Genomic DNA, 23,320 nt, shown 5'->3' on the forward strand with positions numbered 1-23,320 from the left:
TGAAGACGTCTTTATATTCTAGTTGTCTCTTATATATAGAGGCACAATAAAAACAACACACGTATTTTCTAAAGTCTACATGTTTACTCAGTTACACAATTTTTAACCATTATATTTTCATATCATGGCATGTTTTAATGTTATGAAAAGTTGTAGTCGAAAAGGTCATAAAGTATGATGTCATGGTCATCAACAATCTGTGTTGTATGACGAAAAGAGGCATGTTGAAGAAAGTCATGACGAAAAATTCATTAAAAAAGTTATAACAATAAAACACACACACACACGCACATACCCTTTTACTTTCATGAGATTTTACGTTATTTTAAGTTATGACATATGACGGATTTGTAATGATGTGCTTTTTTTTTATCACTTACTACATTATTTTTGTAATGATATTTTAGGACATAGTGTAACGTTTGTGTGTAATGCAATGCGTCAGACTTTTTTCTAAACGTAATATTAAACGTCAGACTTTATATGTAATACTCTACTTTTTTATACATTGTTTTTCTATATACAGTTTTATGATGATTTTAATTCTTTCTCACAGTGAATTGAGCATGAGTCTAATAACAATAATGATAATAATAATAATACTAATAATAATAGTTTGGTTTACAAAGAAGACAATAATAATGCAAAATCAGAAGAAAAATCAGAAATGGCACAAGACACTGAGCATGCGGCACAAAATAAGTAAATCCAATAAAGTCGATGTGCATCTCCAGAAAGCAGACGTGAGGAAACGTCCCCATCCACGAGAGAACAAAGAGTGGACTGTTGTTTCTCGTAGTAAAACCCGCCCCATCGCCGCTGCCGTCTCCTCATTTGCTGCTCTCCATCCCGCCCGCGTGCGGCGCATCCACACCGAGACCCCGCGGCTGACTCTCCCCAGGATCCTCGCAGCTTCCACCGGATGTGATAGCGCAACATTCCCACTGAAAAACACGGGGCCGTGGACCGAGTGACTGACAGCCGGACCTGCGCCTTCGAGGTAAGTGACCGCTCAGCCATCGGGGGTTGTGTGTGTGTGTGTGTGTGCGCGTGTGTGTGTGTGTGTGTGTGTGTGTGTCATCCGAGCTCGTGTCGTCCCTGCGGGGCAGACGGTGTCGGTCCACGGCGGCGTTGTGATGAAATGCCGGCGTGGTGATCCTCAACTCAGCGCAGACAAGCTCTCCTCCGTCACTACGTCCCCTCTCGCCTATATTCATGCCGGGGCGCCTTTTGGCGTCCACCTTTTTGTTTTGTTTTGTTGTTGGCACAGTTGAGCATCCCCTCGCCTGCTTCATGTCTCAAGCCGCCACAGCGTGAGAATGTTCTGGAAACAGCCCACCGGAAGGCTTTTATTTTGAAGTGAATTATTTAGGATCTGCCACGCAGCCTCACTGTCACTTTCACACCAATTAAACCATAAAGCAAGCAACACGGCTAATATAAAGTTTAAGGACAGACTGTGAGTGTGTGTGTGTGTGTGTGTGTGTGTGTGTTGACGTGCCTGCCATGCTGATGAGAGGAGGACAGGCAGCCACAGTGCCCTGGTTTCACAGGGAGCTGCTTTTGGCCTTTTGTCTGTCTTTTCAAAGCTCCTCTCGCTCTCTTCCGTTCCCCCCCCCCACTCCGCTCTGACCTCTTTTTATTTCTTCTTTTTTTCCTCCCACCCTCACGTTTAAATGTTTAAAAAAACTCATCTGACACAGAAGCAGCGCAGACCCACTGAATGAGTCCATTTGCTGGCTTACGCCGGTGGTAAGAGGGCCAGTGAAATAGGAGCTCAACCAGTCAGGATGCTGAATTATTCAGGCTACATATTTATGTCTTGTCATGTTGGCAGTCCTCTTCCCTGTGCCACCACCATGACAGATGTGTGTGTGTGTGTTCATCATTACCACATCGACACTAGCTGACATGATACCAGGAGGATAAAAGCCCCACTCATCAGACATTTGCAGTCATTGCTCTAAATGGTCTTCTCTAAAACTGGAGAGAATAAAAAACTCAATAGTTCCACCATGTTGGCCCTCCTCTAATCTTCAGTTTTGACCCAAAAATATGTTTTCCCCATCAAAAAACTGAAATAGAGTCATGTGATCTTTTCAAGTACATTGTTTCATTGAAGTAATAATCAGTTAATACAGTTAATCCATTTTGAATTGGCTTTGCAGAACATTAACAAAGAATAGAAGAATAAATGAACACTATCTTACAATTACATACAGATATAAATAGTATATAAATTAACATGTTACATAAAACCCATTCATTATCAATCATATCACAAATACTTGAGTCTCTATTTTCTCATAACTTTTGCTTAAAAAATAGCAGTGACGAGGTGATAATCAATCTGCACTCAAACCAAACCAATAAAAAAACTCAGCCAATAAAGAGTCTACTTATATCATCAGCAGGAAAATGTTGAACATTAAAAACCAAGTTCACTGGGGTCCAAGCACCCGATGCAACCAGGAGAAATATGAACACGCTGTCAAGCTAAACCATGATGAACATGTCGTACATCTTTTTCATTTTGAAGTAGTAGAACAATCTCATTCAAGGAGAATCCTTTCAGCCGCTGGAGGCTGAACCAGCGAGGAGACGGATGAGGGACAGACGATGACAATGAGCAGCGCCGAACCCTGAAAGCAACACGGGGAGAAGGTGAAGGATGGCACAGACGATGTGAAGTGTGTGTACACACACCAGCACAGGAAGCTTTAGAGCCTCCAGCTCACGACCCCGCTGTCCGGCATGAAAGACAGCACACACACACACACACACACACACGCAGAGGGCTATATTTAGACTGACAGTGTGATATTGAATGGGAGCCTGTGGGATCCAGTCCGACACGTCGAACTCTTCAGTCTTTGTCAAACATCCAGCCTGCAGATGTGACATCAATACTAACATTCACATGGAGGCGGCCGCACACAACCCCGATATCACACCCACCCACGTCTGTGTTGCAGCTTTCAGTGTAACTTCTGGAGAACAAGGCCCCCTCAGAGGCTCTGAGTGTCAAAATGACGAGCCGCCTAACGATGCACGCATCACGACTCCACAGTGACGGAGCTCATTCGTCCTGGAGAGAGTCGCTTCAGAGAGCAGCTTGTTGTTTGAATACTCGCAGCAGAGAGCGGCCCCGTCTTGGGTGTCCGTCTTGTGCGAGCCGGGGTTTTAAAATGATAAAGTGTGACGAGGCGAGCCGAGCCGAGGGCCCCCGGGGCAGGATCGTTATTTACATCATCTTGGGACCTTTTCAAAGCCAGCGACATCACAGGCTGCTGCTCTGAAATCAAGTTGCTTTGAGGCCCTTTTCTCTCCCAGCAGATTCTTGCTGTTGGACGGATTGTTTTTGTTGAATAAAAACACCCATAAACACTTCTACACTCGTGGAAATCAGCTATTTGATATCAGTAGAGCCAAAGTCTGGGGCTGTTTGTGATTCACTGATCTTATAGTACTAATGTGAGAACTTAAACATTTCATTTCTCTGTACAATCCCTCAAAATCAAAGATCACAGGCGTCTTTTTAGACTCACTATTCAGCACAGCGATCAAATCCATCGTCCTCAAGATGCACTGCGGACGAGTGCAAAGCAGTCCGATGACGGTCCACAATATGTCACCTTATTGGCTCTGTGCAAAACTTGTGTCATACTTACTAACAATATCATTAATATGTATTATTTGTCAAGTAAAGGTGCACATGTGGGCTTTTATAGTGAAGTAGTTGTCTCCTGAAGTAAGAGATTTGTCTGAACTCATGAAGGAGCATTAAATCTGTCTGTTTATCAGAAATGTTCAAAGTCACCATATTTGGAGATTGCAGCGGTCAGCCACTATAAACGTGTGTGTGTGTTGGCAAAAAACCTGACCCGAGGTGGACTCCGAAATCCTCTCGTAGTGATTGAAGGGAGCCGGTTTCCCATTTTGTGTTCACGAAACCTTCACTTGAACCAACAGTCGGCAAGTTACAGAAAGTTTTCATGACTAAATTATTAGATTTTTCTATGTTTCCTGTCACGCAATTTCCGATCTCTCTGAGTCACTGCAGGTACTTGGAAAGAGGGTCATGTGTGATATTAAGTCAGGACAGGTAATAAATGAGAGAAGCGCGCTTCAACTGCAACACATTGACTCGACTGGCCGCAAAAATCTGCAGTCTTTGTCACCTTTGACGATGAATAAAAGCCTTCTTTCCTTTCCTCCCTTGCACCTTCACCACAGGGTCGCGTCGCTCCACCTCCGTCCTCCTCACACTCGTGCCATGCCGGAGGTGTAACCCTCCTTCCTCTTCTTCCTTGTGTTCCATTGGAGGAGACCTACGAAACAAAACAAGAAAATCCCAACCTGTGACCAGCCAAGATGTCGGACCCCGATGCCTCCTCCACGGCCAACCACTCGCTGCCTCTCACCTCCCCACGAACCCCCGTGCAGCTCTCCTTCCCCTTCCTGAGGGAGGGCAGCCGGGTTTGGGAGAGGGAGAGGGAGAGGGAGAGGAAACCGCCGCAGCCGGGAGAGCTGCCCAGCCCACTGCCCACCAAGCGCACCCGCACATACTCAGCGTGAGTAGAGATGCAAGCCGTCATATGACATTATACAGGGACTTTCCTCTCTCTCGGCCTTCTGATTCCTCCTATGTCTCTCTCTCTCTCTCTGCAGGACAGTGCGAGCCAAATCAGGTCCGGTATTCAAAGGGGTGTGTAAAAACTTCTCCAGGTCTCAGGGTCACGGATTCTTACGCCCCTCCCACGGAGGAGAGGACATCTTCGTCCACATCTCTGAGTGAGCGGATTTGTTTTCTCCACGACATCGATTGTCTTTGAGGAAGTTGACCTGCTGTAAAGCTTCTTAGCATGAATATAGAACAGTCATAGGATAATTTAACGTAATACGACATATGCATAATCTGAATTGATGGTAGAAAAGAGCTTTTACCAGACAATTAGGGTCTCTGTAATCCAGTTGCATCATGGGAGGTGCAGCATCCAGTGTTTTCTGAAGCTTGACATCTGTCTCCAGCGAGTCCCCAAATGTTCTGGAAGGGCAGATAGCGGAGACGGTGCCAAGACATCCAATCTTAAAACATTGCCCATGACTGAGTTCATTGCGTGTGTGTGTGTGTGTGTGTTTCCTGCACAGCATCGATGGAGAGTACGTGCCTGTGGAAGGGGACGAGGTCACGTACAAGGTGTGCGCCATCCCTCCCAAGAACCAGAAGATCCAGGCTGTGGAGGTGGTGCTCACTCACCTGAATCCCGTCACCAAGCACGAGACCTGGTCAGGCCAGATCATCAGCTCCTAGAGCTGCAGGGCTGCGGAGGACGAGGAGGATTTGGATTTAGTTTCGAGGTTTTTTTAAATGTTTTTCAGGGTGTGAGGTTCGGGAGAAGATTTTGGGAGGAGGGGTCGTTGCCCGGTGTGATGCCTATGGAAGTATGTTGGTGGAAGCTGGAAGTCGAGCTGTGAATGTATTTGTTTGAATGTTTTCCTTTGACGGTCAACGTGTTTCAATACAGGGTTTGAAAGTTAGGGTTCAGGGCTTGTCGGTACGTTTTTACTTTGACCTGAGGAATATAGTTTAGCTGAGACCCGGGACTGTTAGGGAAGCGATGAGCTGGGATGCTCGAGAGGCCGAATCACATTTTGAGCAAACCTGACTATAACCTGACTCTAACCTGACTCTAACCTGACGCTAACCTGACGCTAACCTGACTCTAACCTGACGCTAACCTGACGCTAACCTGACGCTAACCTGACTCTAACCTGACTCTAACCTGACGCTAACCTGACTCTAACCTGACGCTAACCTGACGCTAACCTGACTCTAACCTGACGCTAACCTGACTCTAACCTGACTCTAACCTGACTCTAACCTGACGCTAACCTGACTCTAACCTGACGCTAACCTGACGCTAACCTGACTCTAACCTGACGCTAACCTGACTCTAACCTGACTCTAACATGACTCTAACCTGACTCTAACCTGACGCTAACCTGACTCTAACATGACTCTAACCTGACGCTAACATGACGCTGACATGACGCTAACCTGACTCTAACATGACTCTAACCTGAATCTAACCTGACGCTAACCTGACGCTAACCTGACTCTAACCTGACTCTAACATGACGCTAACCTGACTCTAACCTGACTCTAACATGACTCTAACCTGACGCTAACCTGACGCTCCATTTGCACACGACAGACAGGAGAGTTTAAGGGACCGACTCAATGGAGCTCTGACTTTTATTCCCGCTTTTAATTCCCTTCTTTTTAAAAGCCACCGCCTGATGTCAATTACATGCCAGCACTGCCAAAAGTCATGTATAAACATCCAACAGTTTAGTCACATCACGTTGTGTTTACAAAGAGTAATGGAGATGGTTGTCTCGCAGCAGAATCAAGAGGAAATTGCGTTGACATTTTATTTTCCGTCTCCTTCGTTAAGTATCTGGCTTAAGGGACAGCTGCTCGGATCTGCCTTCATCTCACTGCCTTCAGAAAACAGAAACACTACAAGGTGGCTTGAGGTGCCACAAAGCCTGCTGGTCCACGGCTGCCAAACGGAAACAATCAATGCACTTACAGCGGAGAGGAACTCGGACACAAATGGCTCTTAATGCGTTTCGGCCTTGAGAGCTGCCATAGGCTCTATGAATAAGGAATTATTTTCCTTCTCAGTATCGTAGCACTAATCTATTTTGTGTACTTAGCAAGTGTAGAAATCCAGTATTAGCGTCGCCATCTCCTATGACGGTCTTCAGTTCTGGTGGTAGAGACAGCAGCTGGGGGGAGTGTGGGCCTGCCACCGAGAAACCAGGCCAGAGGGTTTTTGGGTCGGGGAAGTAAAACTGCAGAGAGAGAGAGAGAGAGAGAGAGAGAGAGAGAGAGAGAGAGAGAGAGAGAGAGAGAGAGCGGACTGGTGGAGGAACGGGCGGAGGATGGAGTGATTGTCTGTAGACGTACTTGAGCGCTGATGCAGCTTGATTTGAAACCATACAAAGCGTGTGCAACCGTGAAACCGTGATTAAAGTCAAATTAGAGGAAATAAGAAGGACCAAGAGGAGGGTCGAGCTGAGGAAGATGAACTGCTGATTTTAGGTGCAAAGTGGAATATGGGAAAGTCCAGTAAGTGTCATACGTCACAGCAAACGACTTCCTGATGTAAGTTTAAAAAAACTTTATTTATTGACTTATTTATTTTCACTTGTAACGATGAGACCATCAGGGGTTTGCTAGTCAAAAGCTGCATTTATAAGTACTTGTGTGCAAAGTTAAGCCTATTTGAATACACTGCACACCTCACTCTAATGATACTACCCTGTTAATATCTCTTTGCTACCTACATCAACCGATTGACAAGGAAAAAAAACCTTTCCGCGCACAAGTTTCTAATTTCTAAATAATTTTTAATAACTATGTGGCGTTAGAATAAATAACGAGCACTTTTGTTGTTTTGGAAATGGGCATGTTCTGTACCGTTTGTCGTTTTTATTTGTTTCAAACGTAGATAGTGTTGATTCTGTTTCGTCGTGCGGGAACGCAGCTGGAGCCTTCGGAGAGGCGTCGTCGGCTCTCCCGTGCATCTTCGATGTGTCGTCATGCGTGTGAATTAACATATTAGGAACACACCGCATCTGTTTGCTTTCCTCCTCTTGAGGCAAACTCGTTTGGTTTGTGTTCACGGGCACTTTTATTCTGGTCAAATCACTGTAACGTCGCCTTTTTGTCATTAAATTGAAGTTTGAATAAAACTGTATTCACAGACCTGTGTGGAAACATTATTTCGGTAATATAGTGCAAAGAATGTTCTGTGCTCTTTTTGAGTGTCGCCTGTCGAGTCCTCACTGGCGTCGGTACAAAGTGGATGTGTAATAACTAGGGCGGTTATTTTGAGAGCCCTGTGTGACAAAGTTTTCTCTGGGAACTTTGTCTCAGTGTCTCAGACTCAGACAGATGTTTGAGAACCGAGGAAATGATCGTCTGGATTTTTGCTTTGACACATGGGTCTCGTTTTGTCTCACTGGAATCCATTAGAGGACTCACCAGTGCAAATAATGTGCTCGTCCACTATAACGCATGAACACCTGAGTCAATAAGCATCAAAACCTGTAAAAACACACCACATACACATGTACAATAGTTCCAGTTTGAACTCTTTGGGAAGAAACAGGGAGCCCCTGACCTGACCTGACCTGGCAACCCAGACACAATACACACACTACACACACTACACACACTACACACACACGGTCAGGTCTGGAGTAACATGTGAAAACATTACATTACAATTGCAAAGTCCATTAAAAATATATTTAAGTTTAAGTATTTAAGTATAAGAAACTGAGTTGTGACTGAGTTCTACTCATAATACAGTCAAATGGACCCTGGTGTGTTTTAATATTGCGATATACAGTATACATATATTATATATATATATATATATATATATATATATATATATATATATATATATATATATATATATATATGTACTATATTATTGGAGTGATATTACAGATGAATTGATGTGAAAGGATGATTAGAGTGATTGAGAAGTTCTTCCTTCTTGAGACAGTGAGAGTGCTTTGCCACATTTGTTGTATTTTACAGATAGACGTCTCGCTTTACACACACACACACACACACACACACACACACACACACACACACACACATGCACGTATGGACTGAGTTCTCTCTCTTTGATACGACGAGGATTGTTAGGTAGTCAGTTCTCTGTTTGGGTTTTGTTTAAACTTAAACACAGACGGCAAAACAAACGGTGACCAAACACTTGAGAATTGACTAAGTTTATCGAAGATACGAGAAAAAACAAAAATTAACTGAATAGAAGTGAAAGCTTTACAAGGAGAATAAAAGAATTAGCCTGACACCCCAAAAAGGATCATGTTTCTGTGTGATGACAAATCAATACCGAGCAGGACGAGGAAACTAACCAGGAGAACAAACACAGCGATAAGCACAATGTGCCAGAAAAGATAGGACTTTGGTCAGATTCATACACACTGTTTGTTCTGTTAGGACATTTTTTATCGGCCCATATCTTTAAAACCTGAAGATGGCAGCCAGATTTCACAGAGGCCGAGAGTGCAAAGTGTTTTAATACGTTGGGCTCGTATTGAACGAGTAAAGGAGGAACTCGGCTGGGTCTGTTCACCGTGTTGGTATCAACTGAGCCACAATATGTTCAGCCTCATCATATCACATACCAAACGAGATCCATGAGATCAAATGCATTCGTTGTATTGGTAGATCTTAAAGATGAACATCAGAGTCAAGGCTGAGCAGATCTGGTTCAATACAAAGACTGATGCACAGAATTATTGGCGCGATGTTTCAATGATGAAATAATAATTTAAAACACACACAAATGAGACAAAGACGTATATTCACACGCCTGTACCGGATGATGCAGACATCCCTTTCTCAACTATCTCTGCGGCAGAAACATGGGAGAGTGAAGTATTTACAGCCTGTTTGGGCCGATCGGTGTGATAACAACATGTGAGAAGTTACGTCAGACTTGAGATGAGCTGACACATGCGCCTCTCAGTCCATGTGGTGAAAATCAACAAACCCAACCTGCTCACACACACACACACACACACACACACACACACACGCACACGCACACGCACACAAAGGTTCAGGTTGTTTCCCTCGACGTCACAGTGATAGATGAGTAACATTTGTGTCATTAAGGAAGCATGGGAAATCTGATTTTGACTGTGTGTGTGTGAAAGACACACACACACACACACACACACACACACACACACACACACACACACACACACAGGGACAGAAGGTGCCTGGAGATATCCTCTGTGAGGTGATTGTTCCAAGTAATAAGCTGATAATGAATTTTCTCTTTTTCCAAGGAAGTAATACTAATTAAGTGAGGACATTGGTAATGTATATCATCCAGTGTAACATATTACAGGGTGTGGTGTGTTTGGTGCAGGTAAACTGCACAAAAAGCCTCTGAACCACAGAAGTGTGCGCTGTTTTACAGCACATAATCTGGGATGAGTTTTATGGCCCAGCCAACCTTTGCTCTTCCCTTTTCCCTCCGTGCTTTCCTTTCCCCAGGCTGTCGTTCAGACATTTACAAGCTGTGTGTCTGTGTTTGCTGTCTGTCTGTTTCTGACACGTACAGTGACAGCACAGACACGTACAGTGGGTGTAGAAGGTCGTCACACTCGAATGAAATAGCAGGTTTTTGAGATGTAAAGAAAGAGATAACAACAATGCAGACTTCATATTTGTTCTTCTCTTGTTGTGGTCTCCCAAGGAACAACTACAACACCCTCCTTGCTTAACTCTGGACAGCGTTTCAAAATGAAAGCTGTAACTGGGCTCAAAATAAACAGCTTTTGCTTTAGGATTTTGCTAGAAGTCCACAAAGAGTTACCAAAGAAACAGCAAGATCTAAGTGTTGAAAAGTGCCAATCAGAGAGGGACATAAAAATAATATTGAACACCATTAACAATAAGTGGAGACAATGTTGCGCCACAGATAAATTGCAAAGACCAGGACCACACGATGAAGTTAATGAGAGGAAGAGATGGAAACGTGTTGCTGTCAATGTGGGTTTCATGTCCCAACAAGTATATAATGTACCGCATGACTACGTCCAGATACATTTACCACATGTGACATGAGTGCAAGGCCTGGCATTGACATCAAATATCCAGTTGTCCTGAAGCACAAGATCATTATTGGTAAAAATGCCCATCCTGATATAACTAGCAAGCTCAAGCTACAATCGGTGCTCTGTGTGTTTGTGCGTTTGAAGTTTGCAATTCATGTAGACCTTGGCACAACACCAGTGAGAAGCTTATATGACCCGCCTCCGTGCTTTAAAGGTTGTATATTAACAACTTGATGTGGAAAGGACAGGTGAGCCGCCACAGAGAGATTGTCAATGGGACTGCGAGAAGAACACACACAAGGACTCAGCTACTGGACATCGCTCCGGTAAAGTAAAGTTCCTGTTGTCGATCAGATGGCAACAAACACAACGTAATAGGAAGTTCCTGGAGCATTTAGTCATCTAACTGCACTGAACTCTGGAAGAGAAGCAAGACATTCAGAAAGACATTCACAAAAGGGTTTAGCAGATCATGGACTCTCTTTAACAGCTCATAAACTTCAGAGCTGACGATGGGAACAGGGTGGTGGTGGTTGTGCGTCTTGGGGATTGTTGCTGCTCCGTGTCGGGGCATTAAACAGTGTCTGGATGGGATTACAATCAATGTGGTCCTGCTGGAAGATGACGAGTCTCCCTGGAGTATGAGAATTGTGAAGGACAAAATACTGGAGGCCATTGAGACAGACTCAACCATTAATACTGCAGAAGGTAATAAAGTATACAAAAATACTAAACAAAATAACATTAAGAAATTTGCATGTGTTCACAGAAATGTACATTATGACTCAATTTATGTTAAACTGCATCACTGTGGATTCTGACGTATACATTTGGGACTAGACTGCAAACATTTGCAGAATACATTCGTATTGTATTCTATGAAACATCAGGTAGTGTCATAAAATGATGTGTCTGTGTGCAGTGTTGTTGTAAACTCCCCCAAATCCTACAGAGCAAAATAGAGCCGCTAACATTGGCCTTGCCTTCGACAAAGGTCGCGTCCAGGACAGGTTCCCGCTCTGTAATACGACAGCACACAGAGGAAGCGCTAGACATGAACAGGGCTTCTTTTTTTTTTACATAACATGTAACACCACAAAAGTTTTAACTGCTGCTGCTCTTGGAAATAACTGAGCTAAACTACCCGGGTGGTACGCTAGTTAGCGCGACATGCTAACGTTTACTGCTCATTTTAGAGAAGACAAGTTGTTGCACTGCATGCTTCTGGTCACTAAACTATGAAAATTGCTTTTTGGAGAAGAGAACTAACGACCGAAGGATACCCATAATTCATTTTATTTTTATTTTTTAGGGACAGGGTTTAATCTCACAGCTAAATTTGGCGGTATCAAACCGACCTTTTACCGACGCACAGGCTGCCACAGCAGCGCGTGTGAGGGAGTGGACGAGCTAAAGAGCCTGATGGTAAGTAAATATTTTCATCCAACTCAGACTCATGATATTGATATACTTGCTTTTAACTTGCCTGTGTGCTTAGTGTGTACCTTGAGGATTAAAAGCTACGTCTACTCAGAGGCTACATCATTCAGACTTTGCACGACGTAAACAGCTAATCACATGTAGTTTAAAGCAAGAACAAGACCGCGCCTAAAATTAGCCACAGGAGCAGTGCACACAAAGTGAAACAGACAAAAACTCAAACTTGTTTGTATTCTCTGGCAGAGCGAGAACTCCCTGGGATGTGCCGTGCTTGGTCCCAGCTGCACCTACACTACTTTCCAAATGTTCGAGTAAGTGCTTTTTTTCCTAGCTCAACTCTACATAAGTGCTTGTATGTTTGAAAAACATTGTTTACATATTCAAACAGTGTTTGACTTGTCTAAATGTGTTACAGGACACAGTGCATGTGGGCTCTACTCCTATAGTGGATGTCTCTTCGATCCACCTTACCATTGTATGCCTCCATGTTCATGCAATTATCCATCTTTCTCTCCCTTTCCACCCTGTTCCTCTCTCCTTGTTTGTCTCCCTGTCAGTCAGGAGAAAGGTCTGAAGCTCAGCACGCCCATCATGTCGGCGGGAAGCTTTGGTCTCTCCTGCGACTACACGCGCAACCTGCAGCGCCTCCTGCCACCGGCACGCAAGATCGATGAGTTTTTCGTCCACTTCTGGAAGGACGACAACCCACTCAAACCTGAATGGAAGACGGCCTATGTTTACAAGAAACCGACCAACACTGAGGATTGCTTTTGGTGAGTCACCAGGAGATGTCCTTAGAGAGCACAGCGGAGGTGTGAATGACAGTAACGTTTGCCGTTTGTGATCACCTTGCGCCTGCATTTTGCTGTGTGCGTGGCCGGCAGTGTCTCTGAGGAAGACGCACAGGTATGGCTTGTGTGTTGAAATGATATGATGTACATCTGTTATACTTGATGCTATTCCACAGGTATGTTAATGCACTGGACACAGACTCAAGCCAGTTTACTCAAAATATTCCGAGAACAGTGCTGCGCAACCCAGCGGACCTGAAAAAAGTAATGATGTCCCCCAATAACAGGACAAGCAACCGTAAGACTTTTCTTTCAAAATGTACACTACATCCTCATGTCTGATTTAACTGCAGGATCTAAGCAGTACCGATACAAGAGTGGAGTCAGGGTTGCCAACTATCCCGCTTTTGGCTTAAGAGACCAGTTTTCTGAACTGTCCTTCCCCTCCCAACACAATGGAGGTGTAAAGGATTTCATTTGGGCAGCTCGCAGTAACACATACTTGATATACTTATATAGTAGTACAATAAAGGTTAATTTCATTCCAGTATCAGCTGTCAGTATAATGGAGATAAATGGATAATCCACAGGTCACACTGGCATGTTTGTTCACATTGCCCTCCTTGTGTTAAGGCAGAAACCTGAGAGAGGGGTATCTCAAAACATGGACAAATAAACTGCAGCATTTAGTAGTGGAGGGGACAGATGGGACACAGGACAAATGATATCTCAACAACTCTTGAGACCTGTGATATAGCCCGGGGCGGATACTGTTAGACAGACATTTCGATTTGTGCACACACCATAGCTTTTTGTTCCTCGTTGATGAATGATGTAAAAAAAAAAAAAAAAAAAAAAAAGGAACAGAGCGTTTGCCTTGCTCCAAGGCTTCTGTGTTAAAAAGCATGCGTGCACTACTGGTCTGTGGCGTTAAATTAGTCTTCTTTGTCTGCAGTGTTTATCGTGTGTGGATCACCAGAGGACGTAGCGGAGGTGAAAAGATGTCACAAAGAGGCCGACAGCGGAGATATTCTCTTCATCCTTATTGATCTTTACAAGTCAGTGCTCTTGATTCATTCCTTCAATCTCTTCTTCCATCTCTAAATTTACCGTCGGTCTAGTTTTACTTATCTTGGTTGTTTGAACTGTAAACAAGTTAAACAGACTTATTGTACAGTTTGGGTTACAAATGTCTCTTTTCATTCCCACACCCTTCTTTGAGATATAATACACACATTATATGACAAATAGATAACATCACACACATTTAATCAATCATGCTGTTTATATTGATGTATAACCTCTTTCAATGTTTTTGGCTGTGCACATGATCACTTTAAATAACTTTCCCCCGCCTCCTCGCCACAGTGACCAATACTACACCAACACATCGTCCATGCCATCCATGAGGAACGTGTTGGTGCTGACGATGCCAAACACCAGAAGCTACACCATCAACGCGGACCTGAAGGACAACAACACGGTGTGGACACGTCTCCATATTACTGCACTCCCTTCTTCCTTTCACTGCTGTTTGAAGGAGCAGTTTGATATTTTGGGAAATGCGCTTTCACTGCCTCTTTGCATTCACTGTCACTCTCAGCAATCAAATAGGTCAGCAGATGGTTAGCTTAGCTTAGCATTAAGGAAACAGCTATAGACGTTTGCCAACCAGCTCACTGACTAACATGATATATATTGTTAGTTTAACCTGTTTTATCTTTAAACCCAAATGTTTGAAAAGTTTTCTTTTGCAGGGGTTAAGCGTGAGACGTGCCGAGTGTCTTCCTGCCGTCTTGTTGTCACAGTGGAGTTGCTGTAGTTGCACTTTATCGCACTCTTGGTACTGGAGGAGGCAACATCTCTTTCCAGCATCAGTGTTCCTGTTTCTCTGAATAATCTTTGGAGCAGTTGTTCTTATAGGAACTTTTATCGAGAAAGTAGATCCAATCATCAACTTTTCTTTCTCTTTTCTGCAGATGAATGATTACATGGCCGCGTACCATGATTCAGTGCTGCTGATAGGCGAGGTGATGAGGGTAATTGCTAAAAAACCTCCGTCAGAGATTCAGCAGATGGAGTATGTCAATGTGAATTACTTCAGAAACATCTCCTTTAATGGTAAGGAAGGAGGAAGAGACACTGGGAGAGAGGAAATGAACCTCTAATGCACTTAACATTCCTGCCCGTCGTCAGTCTGGCTGTAATGTTGAATAAATCATTTTGGATCAATTTCTGGGATGACCCCAAAACCCTTTGAGAAAAGATCATCAAAGAGGAAAAAGAGTGAAATAGATGTATTTGGTGGAGGGTGGAGAGTAACAGAGACCAGACAATGTTGTCGAGATGGTTTCTAAAATATTGAAGACATCGTTAACATTTTTCCAACACTTTGGTTGAAGACCAAATACATGCTAAACTAATAATGATCCCATCAGCCTCAGCTTTACTTTGTGTTTAGTGCTAATTAGCAAACATTAGCATGCTGACACGCTAAACTGGTGGAAAGAAATCATACTTGCTGAGCATCAGCCTGTTGGCGTTGTCTGAATGCTGCAGGAAGGACGGCTGGAACCAGGAAATGAGTTTCCTGCATTTCAAAGTAAAACATCTTCTGGGGGTTTCCGTTAGATGCCTGAAAGAAGGTCCGTGAGGTCGTTTTAAATTCATGTATTTTAAAAAAGGCCAAATCGGACAACAACATGTTATCACGCTGATCAATCCGCCTTTACAGCCGTGTTGCGAATGTGCTCACGTGATCGTGCTGGAGTTTTAGGCTTTTAACTTCTGCCGATTGCACTCACGCTTCAAAATTCACGAAGTGTGAGTGGTGTTATTTTTTTTGGGATTATCTTTGCTGAACAAGTTGCATAAGTATCATGAACTTGTGTTCGCCACAGAGTTTATCATCTGCTATCATCCAACATCAAATGGAAAAATCCCATTGGCTTTCTGTCGAGAGAACCAGTAAGATGCTAACTTAAGTGAGATGCTAACACACAAATACTCCCTCCCTGCAGCACTCAGGGTGCATATGAGCATGCTAACCTTCACATTCAGCACAGCCTCGCAGGGCAGCATAGCTGTGGACTCCTAGTCTGGTTTAATTGGCTCAAAAGTTATAAATACACAGAGTCTATAAATACTGCAAAGAGCTCACAAAGTACTCACAAGGTGTGAGGTTGTACAACAAACTTGCAGTGAAAATACTGATGACAGGACCTCATTGCCAATGAAAGCTGTCCTCACAGCTGACATCGGTTATGGTCTTGTGTGTGTGAGGCCCAGCAGATGGAAGCTGCCAACTGCTGTCACTTATTTATCTTCCTCGCTGACAAGATGAAGCGATGAGGTGTTGTAGCCGGCAGGCGGCAGCTGGACGTAGCCTGTGTGTAATTGGGGGGTGAGCGTGTGATGGAGAGACACACTCAAAGAGAAGCTGTTCTTTCTGTCGCGCTCTTTCATCAGTGCCTGTTTTTTCTTCTCAAATGACAGAAAAGGAAGAGGAAAAAAAAAAACATTACAAGTCAAACGAGTCAACAGCACACAGGTTTCTGACAACATCATGTTGTCTGCCATATGTTTGTGAATGAAGACGTCACTGTTGTTCTTCTCAGGAAGTGCTGGAAACTACAAGCTGGACAATCATGGAGACAGAGACGTGAATCTCTCAGTCATTTACACCACAAACAACATGAAGGTACATCGTTCTGCTGTGTTGATTTGCATTCAGCAGTGAATATTCAAAGGAACACGCAGCTCCTCTACTTTTTGTCAGCAGTATCTCACGGAGATCTTTCGCAATCAAACCTCACATTGCTGAATCTCTTGCTGTCACACTGTGTATTACTCTGAAATGTGTACATTTCTCCTCACTTGTACTCCACAGTACAAACTTTTATTCACATTCGACACGGAGCTCAAAGAAACGACCGTGGCGGAGACGGACCCTTCCTTCATCTGGGGAACGAAGCTTCCCAACTTCACACCAAACAAAGGTACGGGTAGATGATGGAGTTTAGTGACAGTCTGCGGATGTGTTATGAAGAGTGAAATGTCTTTTTACAAGCTTTTACGAAGCTCAAGTGGGAATCTCACAATGAACTACATTTCAGGATAAATACAGGATGGTTTTCAACACAGAAATATTCGATGCATGGCGGCGCTACGCTCGAGTCCTTCAAGACATAACGTACCTGAACACTGCCCCGTGAGTCTGGGTTCGCTGGAGTAACCAATTGATTTTTTTTAGTTTCTTGTGCTCACTCCTTCAGACCCGGCAATTTATAACATCATTGTCATCGTGCTGGCTGTCACGGTGGTTGTGGTGGCCACCATCGCCTTCATTTTCTACAGGTGAGTCACAGGCCAGACAGGCAGACGTGTGCAGGACATTGAGTATTGAGTGGAGGACTTGAAAGTCCAAAAGCAGGCACGTAACAGGCAACACAACTCCATGTCATTAGGTAGCGTGAGCCGATGAACAGCAACGGAGCAGAGAGAGCATTATATCTATTTTTAACAGCTCGTATGGATGGATGGATGTTAATAAAATGCAGTTGCTATAGAAAACCTTTCAATGGCAGTTTCTGGATCTCTTTAAAGACTTTTTTCTCTGACCAACCTGAAGGGTTTCATGTTCAAATATTGTATTTTTTTCCAATAAAAAAATTGTAGTTGAGTTTCACGGGTGAGCAGATATTGAAAGTGCACGTGTTGGGTGCCCGTGGATGTGGTTCACTGTGCTACGTTGTATTTAGTATTTTATGAGGGTGTCTCTTTGGCCGGTGTAGAAAGAACAAGAGAGACCGGCAGGTCAGGAAGCGCTGGTTCCACATCTCTTCTGACCTCGTCACGCTGCTGGAGAACAACCAGCTCAACGTCATCTCTCTGAAGGTAAATGAAGCGTCAACCTCTCTCCGTCAGCACGGAGGCACCTTTTCCACTTTTACTTATTGACCCAAACAGCACAGTGAGGTTTGTCCTGCAGTCAGACATCTGTGATGAAATGACAGCACACAAGACATTTAAATCAATGCAAACTTGAACATATTTGCTCTGGTAACTTCATCTGCCCCCTTCAGATTGAAGATGAGAGGAAACTCGGGAAATTCCAGATCCGCCGTGCGCTCTACGATAAGAAGGTAGCTGGTTTTCAATCCAGTCGACAACACGCAAGCTGCACGTTTAGATCTGACCGCTGGTGTGACTGAAGCTGCTGCCATCGATTTCAGATCGTGATTCTCAAGGAGCTGGAGTACTCTGACGAGGACTTTGCCCGGATGATAGAACTCAACGCGGTAACACACACACACACACATACACACACACACACACACACACACACACACACACACACACACACACACACACACAGCAGGTGGTTTGTGTGACACAAGCATTTTACTGATTCATTGTCTTTATGCATTCAGTCCTGTGTGTGTGTGTGTGTGTGTGTGTGCGTGTGTGTGTGCCCATCCTGTCTTAACGTTTGTCCCAGCTGGACCTCTGTCCCACTTCTGTTTCGTCTTTTCTCCGCAGCTCAAGCAAATCGACTATTCCAACCTCACAAAGTTTTACGGCACGGTGAAGATGGACCACGGTGTGTTTGGAGTGTTTGAGTACGGAGAGCGGGGGTCGCTCAAGGTACGTTTAGTTTGCACATAGCAAATCACTACTTCCATTTACACCTCAATAATATCCGCAGCTCGTTACAGGACGAGCAAAAAATCAAACCAAATAACCGTTCCGAGTGCGATCATTTCACCAGATTTCTGGTCCCTCCCCTCTCCCAGTATGTGCTGAATGACAAGGTGTCGTACCCGGAGGAGACCTTCATGGACTGGGAGTTCAAGATCTCCGTCATGTACGACATCGCCATGGTAAGACAGGGACTCGGGGCTGTGCTGTCGAACAACACATTACGTGACTTTGAGGTGCTGTATTGTATTTGGCGTTTATGGATCTTTATGAATGACCGATGAGATGGCGCCATGTGTGCAGCGCCACGCAGACGCACTTCTCGCGTGTTCTTCCATATACACACAACTCTGTTAATAAAACCTCGACTCGGATCAACTTTTTTGCAATCACCAAGTAACAAAAACTGCTACTTGTGGGACGATTATTGAAAGCGAGAAGCGATGCATCTCATTACCAGGTGTGATAAACCATAAGGACATTGTTTGCTTAACACGACGTTTAAAAATCTAAAAGTTATCTACAATATACTCATCATTAAAAACTAAAAGTCTGTGTGTGATGTTTGTTATACGCTTCCATTTAAATACCACACCCAGTTATCAATCACCTGTCATCAGAGTGCACCTGTGAAAACACCTGTAACCAATTAGAGCACTTGAACGCCACCAATAGGATTCAGGGCAGAACGGCCCGATGGTTTCAGAAATTGTCTTCTGGCATTTGCCAAAAATAATCTGTAATGTAAGCAGTTGTTACCGGTTGTTATTTTTTATTTTCTAAATTTCTAAATTGTACTACTTTTGTATTTCCTGACTATGTTCTTTGACATTCTTTGACAAACATTAATGTATGAAGAAAAGTGAATCATACAGTAGAAGTTTTTCAAAAAGTAAATAGATTCAAATGAAGGGAATATTTAAATCATTCCTTCTTCTCTCACAGGAAAATACATGGTTTTCCCTACATGTCTTATAAGAAGCATCCTACTGTAGTACTCCTGAAACTGTATACAGAATGTACCACAAACCCTGTAATCACATGTGGTGATATGATATTTTAGAGGGCATATCAGGTTCATATCAAGCTGAATATTTGAGCTGGAACTTGTTGTTGCTGTTCCCCCTGAAAGCCAGCAGGGGTCAGTAGAGGCCAGAGATGATGATGTACCGCTCCTTTAGCCTAAATGCTGACTCCTCCGTGCAGGGCATGTCCTACCTCCATGCCAGCCAGATCCAGGTGCACGGTCGCCTCAAGTCCACCAACTGTGTGGTGGACAACCGCATGGTGGTGAAGATCACAGACTTTGGCTGCAACAGCTTTCTCAGCCTCGGCAAAGGTAAAAAAAAGAGAAAAGAAATCTGGTCCCACGCTGAGTTTTTTTTACGTTCTCCCCGTGAATCTCATCCCGTTCTCACCCCACCTCCCACCCTTTTCCCGCGTCCTCTCTCCTCTTCCTCATCTCAGACTTGTGGACCGCTCCGGAGCATCTGAAGAGACAGGGCACCTCTCAGAAAGGAGACGTGTACAGCTTTGCCATCATCGCTCACGAGATCGTTCTCAGGAAGTGCACCTTCTACACCGAGTGCTGCTCCGACCGCGCAGGTGGGACGACGCGCCGCCACAGCCGCCGTTTGAATATGTTTGAGATGTTTGATGTGATGCTCACACTCAGCAATAGTGTGAGGAATTCAGTCACTCATACATCATGTGTTCGCAAACAGAAAAGCTCGCCAAGGTCATCATGTCCTCCTTCAGACCTGATCTTAACTTGGAGTCAGCTTCGGAGAAGGAATTAGAGGTGAGTCAACGCTAGTCGTGTTTATCTGCGAACGTGTGTGTCTGATGTGTCTTTAAAGCTGCGTGTCCTCCTGTAGGTGTACATGCTGATAAAAAGCTGCTGGGATGAAGATCCAGAAAAAAGGCCTGACTTTAAGAGGGTTGAAAACTGTCTGGGGAAAATAATCAGGTAATGGCCGTCTTTATTTGAACTCTCATGTTAGCCTCGAGTAGAGTAGCTTGTTTGAATGAAAGTTACTGTTTTTTAACCCCCTTCATTTCTCTCACCCTCCTCTTCTGTTTCCCTTCAGTAAAATTCACAACCAGGACAATGAGAGCTACATGGACAACATGATAAGAAGACTGCAGATGTACTCCAGAAACCTGGAGCACCTGGTGGAGGAGAGGACGGTGCTCTACAAGGCTGAGAGGGACCGAGCGGACTGCCTCAACTACATGCTGCTCCCTGGGTCTGTCAGCCGCTGAGGCGATACATCCTACTGCCGGAGCACAGGGTGCATCATGGTGTCTCACCTGTCTTGGCTTCTCTCTGTGCAGCCCGGTGGTGAAAAGCCTGAAGGAGACCGGCGTGGTGGAGCCAGAGCTGTACGAGGAAGTGACGATATACTTCAGCGACATCGTGGGCTTCACCACTCTGTGCCAGTACAGCACGCCGATGGAAGTCGTGGACATGCTCAACGACATCTACGGCGGCTTCGACAGCATCGTCGGCCACCACGACGTGTACAAGGTAACGACGCGGCCGCAGTGACGGAGAGAAGAGATGGGGGAATCTAGATAGGCAACACAGACGCCAGCATTTTGCCTCCATCCGCACTCAGGTGGAGACGATCGGCGACGCCTACATGGTGGCCTCCGGGCTCCCAAAGCGGAACGGGAACAGGCACGCCGTGGATATCTGCCGCATGGCGCTGGACATCTTGGCGTTCATCTGTAACTTCCAGCTCCGACACCTGCCCAGCATCCCGGTGTGGATACGCATCGGCGTTCACTCAGGTAGACGGCACCACACTCTGGATTGTGTTTATTATTTGTCCATGTTGCATTAAAGTGTGAACAGTGTAAATGCAACTGAACGCTTTAAATTGTCTGTCTGTTGAACTAAATGCCGTGTGAGGCCACAACCTTTACGTTGCTCCATTGCAACCGTTGCCCGATTCCTTCTGAAATCTTCTCCTTCCTTTTGAGCTGTCAACTCATTTCCGGTTGAAAATACTTGTGTGTCCAGGTCCCTGTGCTGCAGGTGTCGTGGGGATAAAGATGCCCAGATATTGTTTGTTTGGACACACGGTCAACACGGCTTCTCGTATGGAGTCTACTGGACACCGTGAGTGGAGAAATGAAGACGTTCACGTTGCTAACCTCGAGCGCTCCAGCCAAGCCTTTGGCAAAAAAACAGATGTCTGTTGTTTTATCTATAATATGCTGCAGCCCTGCGGATCCACGTCAGTCAGCCGACTATAAATATCCTGCAGAGGACGGACTGCAAGTTTGAGTATGAGATCAGAGGAGAAACGTGTCTGAAGGTGAAGATGAGCCTCGTTACATTCACTGAACATGTCAGAACCATTTTTAAAACGCTAGAAACACTCAATTGGGCAGAAAGCGTCGACTGAAGTGTGGATGTCTGCAGAATTCACACATGGATGAAAAATTGTGTGAATGTGTTTTATTTTTAGGGTAAAGGCACAGAGACAACCTACTGGTTGACAGGTGAGAAGGGCAAAGACTACGACCTCCCAACTCCACCCACAACGTAAGTTGCGGAAAAATGCAATCTGTGACGTATTTTTTGCTCATTTTGTAGCTTTTTTTTTTCTGTTGCCGTTTTTCACTGTTCATGTCGCTGGCTCCTGCTTTTCCAGCGAGAACGTCCAGCGGCTCCAGCAGGACCTCGCCAACATGATCCTGACGTGCCTGGAGCGGCGCTCTCGAGGCTCCATCCGGAGGAAGAAGCCGCTCTCGAGTCAGAGCAAGGAGGACCACGAGGGCCCGGAGTCAGAGGTGGAGTCCGAGGGCGACCTTCCCGAGTACCTGCACCTGGCCACCGTGGATAACACCCTCAGTACGTTCCTGTAGCAGACCGGCTGCAGACGACATCACTGTCAGTCCTCTCCGTGGCAGCCAACAGACATGAGAATATCAAGCAAAGATGCAGGTGTACCTTAATTAAACCAGAAAGATGAAAATACGAATAAGTGACTTATGAAGATTTTTGTAATTTTATTTTTTTTCTCTTTCATTCATAAAGCACCTTGTGAATCATGTTCTATGAGAGTTGCTGTACTGAATAAATGTAATTCTTATAACAAGTGTTAGATTTGGTTCAAAAGGCCCTTATTTATTTATCAGAAACACTCAATGTTGAGTCTAAAGGAACGTAACACTGTAAAACATTTATTTCCTGAGTGAAAGGAACAAGACATTCATAAAGGGACTTTTTGCTGCAAGAATAGCCGACCGGACACCAGGATAAAACCTTTATCTGCTGAAATATTTATCCATAAAAGCATCCTGACATTTTACCCAGTGATGTTATATTACTTTTAACATTTTAAAGTTAATTGTATTGTGTGAAATCCCTAATTTGTCCAGTTTTCATTTATTTGCTGGTTACTTTATATTTGTCTGTATTTCATAATCAATGTGTGAAGACTTTGGGCCACAGTTGCATGTCTGGGACATTTCATCCTCAATGATAAACGTGAGATGATTCACTGCCGGCTGCACAGGCAGCGCTGCTGTTTCAGGCGTGTGACGTGTGAAACAAACGAGATCTTCAAATCTGTATTTTAAACCAAAAAGACAAAGATTTATTTTTGTTGAGAATGGTGACATTCATTTACATTAAATAAAAAAAATATATCACCTTTCACATTGTGGAAAATTGTGTTTTA

General features: G+C 44.3%; 2 protein-coding genes across 3 annotated transcripts; both read left to right on the forward strand.

Annotated features, from left to right (window-relative positions):
* The first annotated feature begins 800 nt into the window (after positions 1-800).
* csdc2a (cold shock domain containing C2, RNA binding a) lies at positions 801-7,772 on the forward strand. Of its 2 annotated transcripts, none has more exons than XM_068582966.1 (4): positions 801-1,000; positions 4,327-4,574; positions 4,672-4,794; positions 5,152-7,772. In XM_068582966.1, exons 2-4 carry the CDS (start codon positions 4,375-4,377, stop codon positions 5,312-5,314), a joined length of 486 nt encoding a protein of 161 aa, XP_068439067.1. In that variant the 5' UTR covers positions 801-1,000; positions 4,327-4,374; the 3' UTR covers positions 5,315-7,772. The 2 variants fall into 2 exon arrangements, with proteins under 2 accessions (XP_068439067.1, XP_068439066.1); XM_068582965.1 differs by having other exon boundaries at positions 802-1,000; positions 4,237-4,574.
* Positions 7,773-11,204: 3,432 nt separating this feature from the next.
* gucy2cb (guanylate cyclase 2Cb) lies at positions 11,205-23,189 on the forward strand. Its single transcript, XM_068583165.1, has 27 exons — positions 11,205-11,400; positions 12,005-12,117; positions 12,376-12,443; positions 12,690-12,905; positions 13,100-13,221; positions 13,879-13,981; positions 14,292-14,406; positions 14,903-15,044; positions 16,541-16,623; positions 16,813-16,921; positions 17,198-17,279; positions 17,717-17,819; positions 18,008-18,067; positions 18,158-18,223; positions 18,465-18,569; positions 18,719-18,805; positions 19,830-19,962; positions 20,091-20,228; positions 20,348-20,424; positions 20,501-20,592; positions 20,714-20,872; positions 20,961-21,153; positions 21,245-21,419; positions 21,652-21,750; positions 21,855-21,949; positions 22,103-22,179; positions 22,289-23,189. Exons 1-27 carry the CDS (start codon positions 11,205-11,207, stop codon positions 22,500-22,502), a joined length of 3,222 nt encoding a protein of 1,073 aa, XP_068439266.1. The 3' UTR covers positions 22,503-23,189.
* Positions 23,190-23,320: the final 131 nt, after the last annotated feature.

This window comes from Clinocottus analis, unplaced genomic scaffold, assembly GCF_023055335.1.
Source record: "Clinocottus analis isolate CAN_PGR_092001 unplaced genomic scaffold, fCliAna1.0.p SCAF_19, whole genome shotgun sequence".
NCBI classification, from domain to species: domain Eukaryota; kingdom Metazoa; phylum Chordata; class Actinopteri; order Perciformes; family Cottidae; genus Clinocottus; species Clinocottus analis.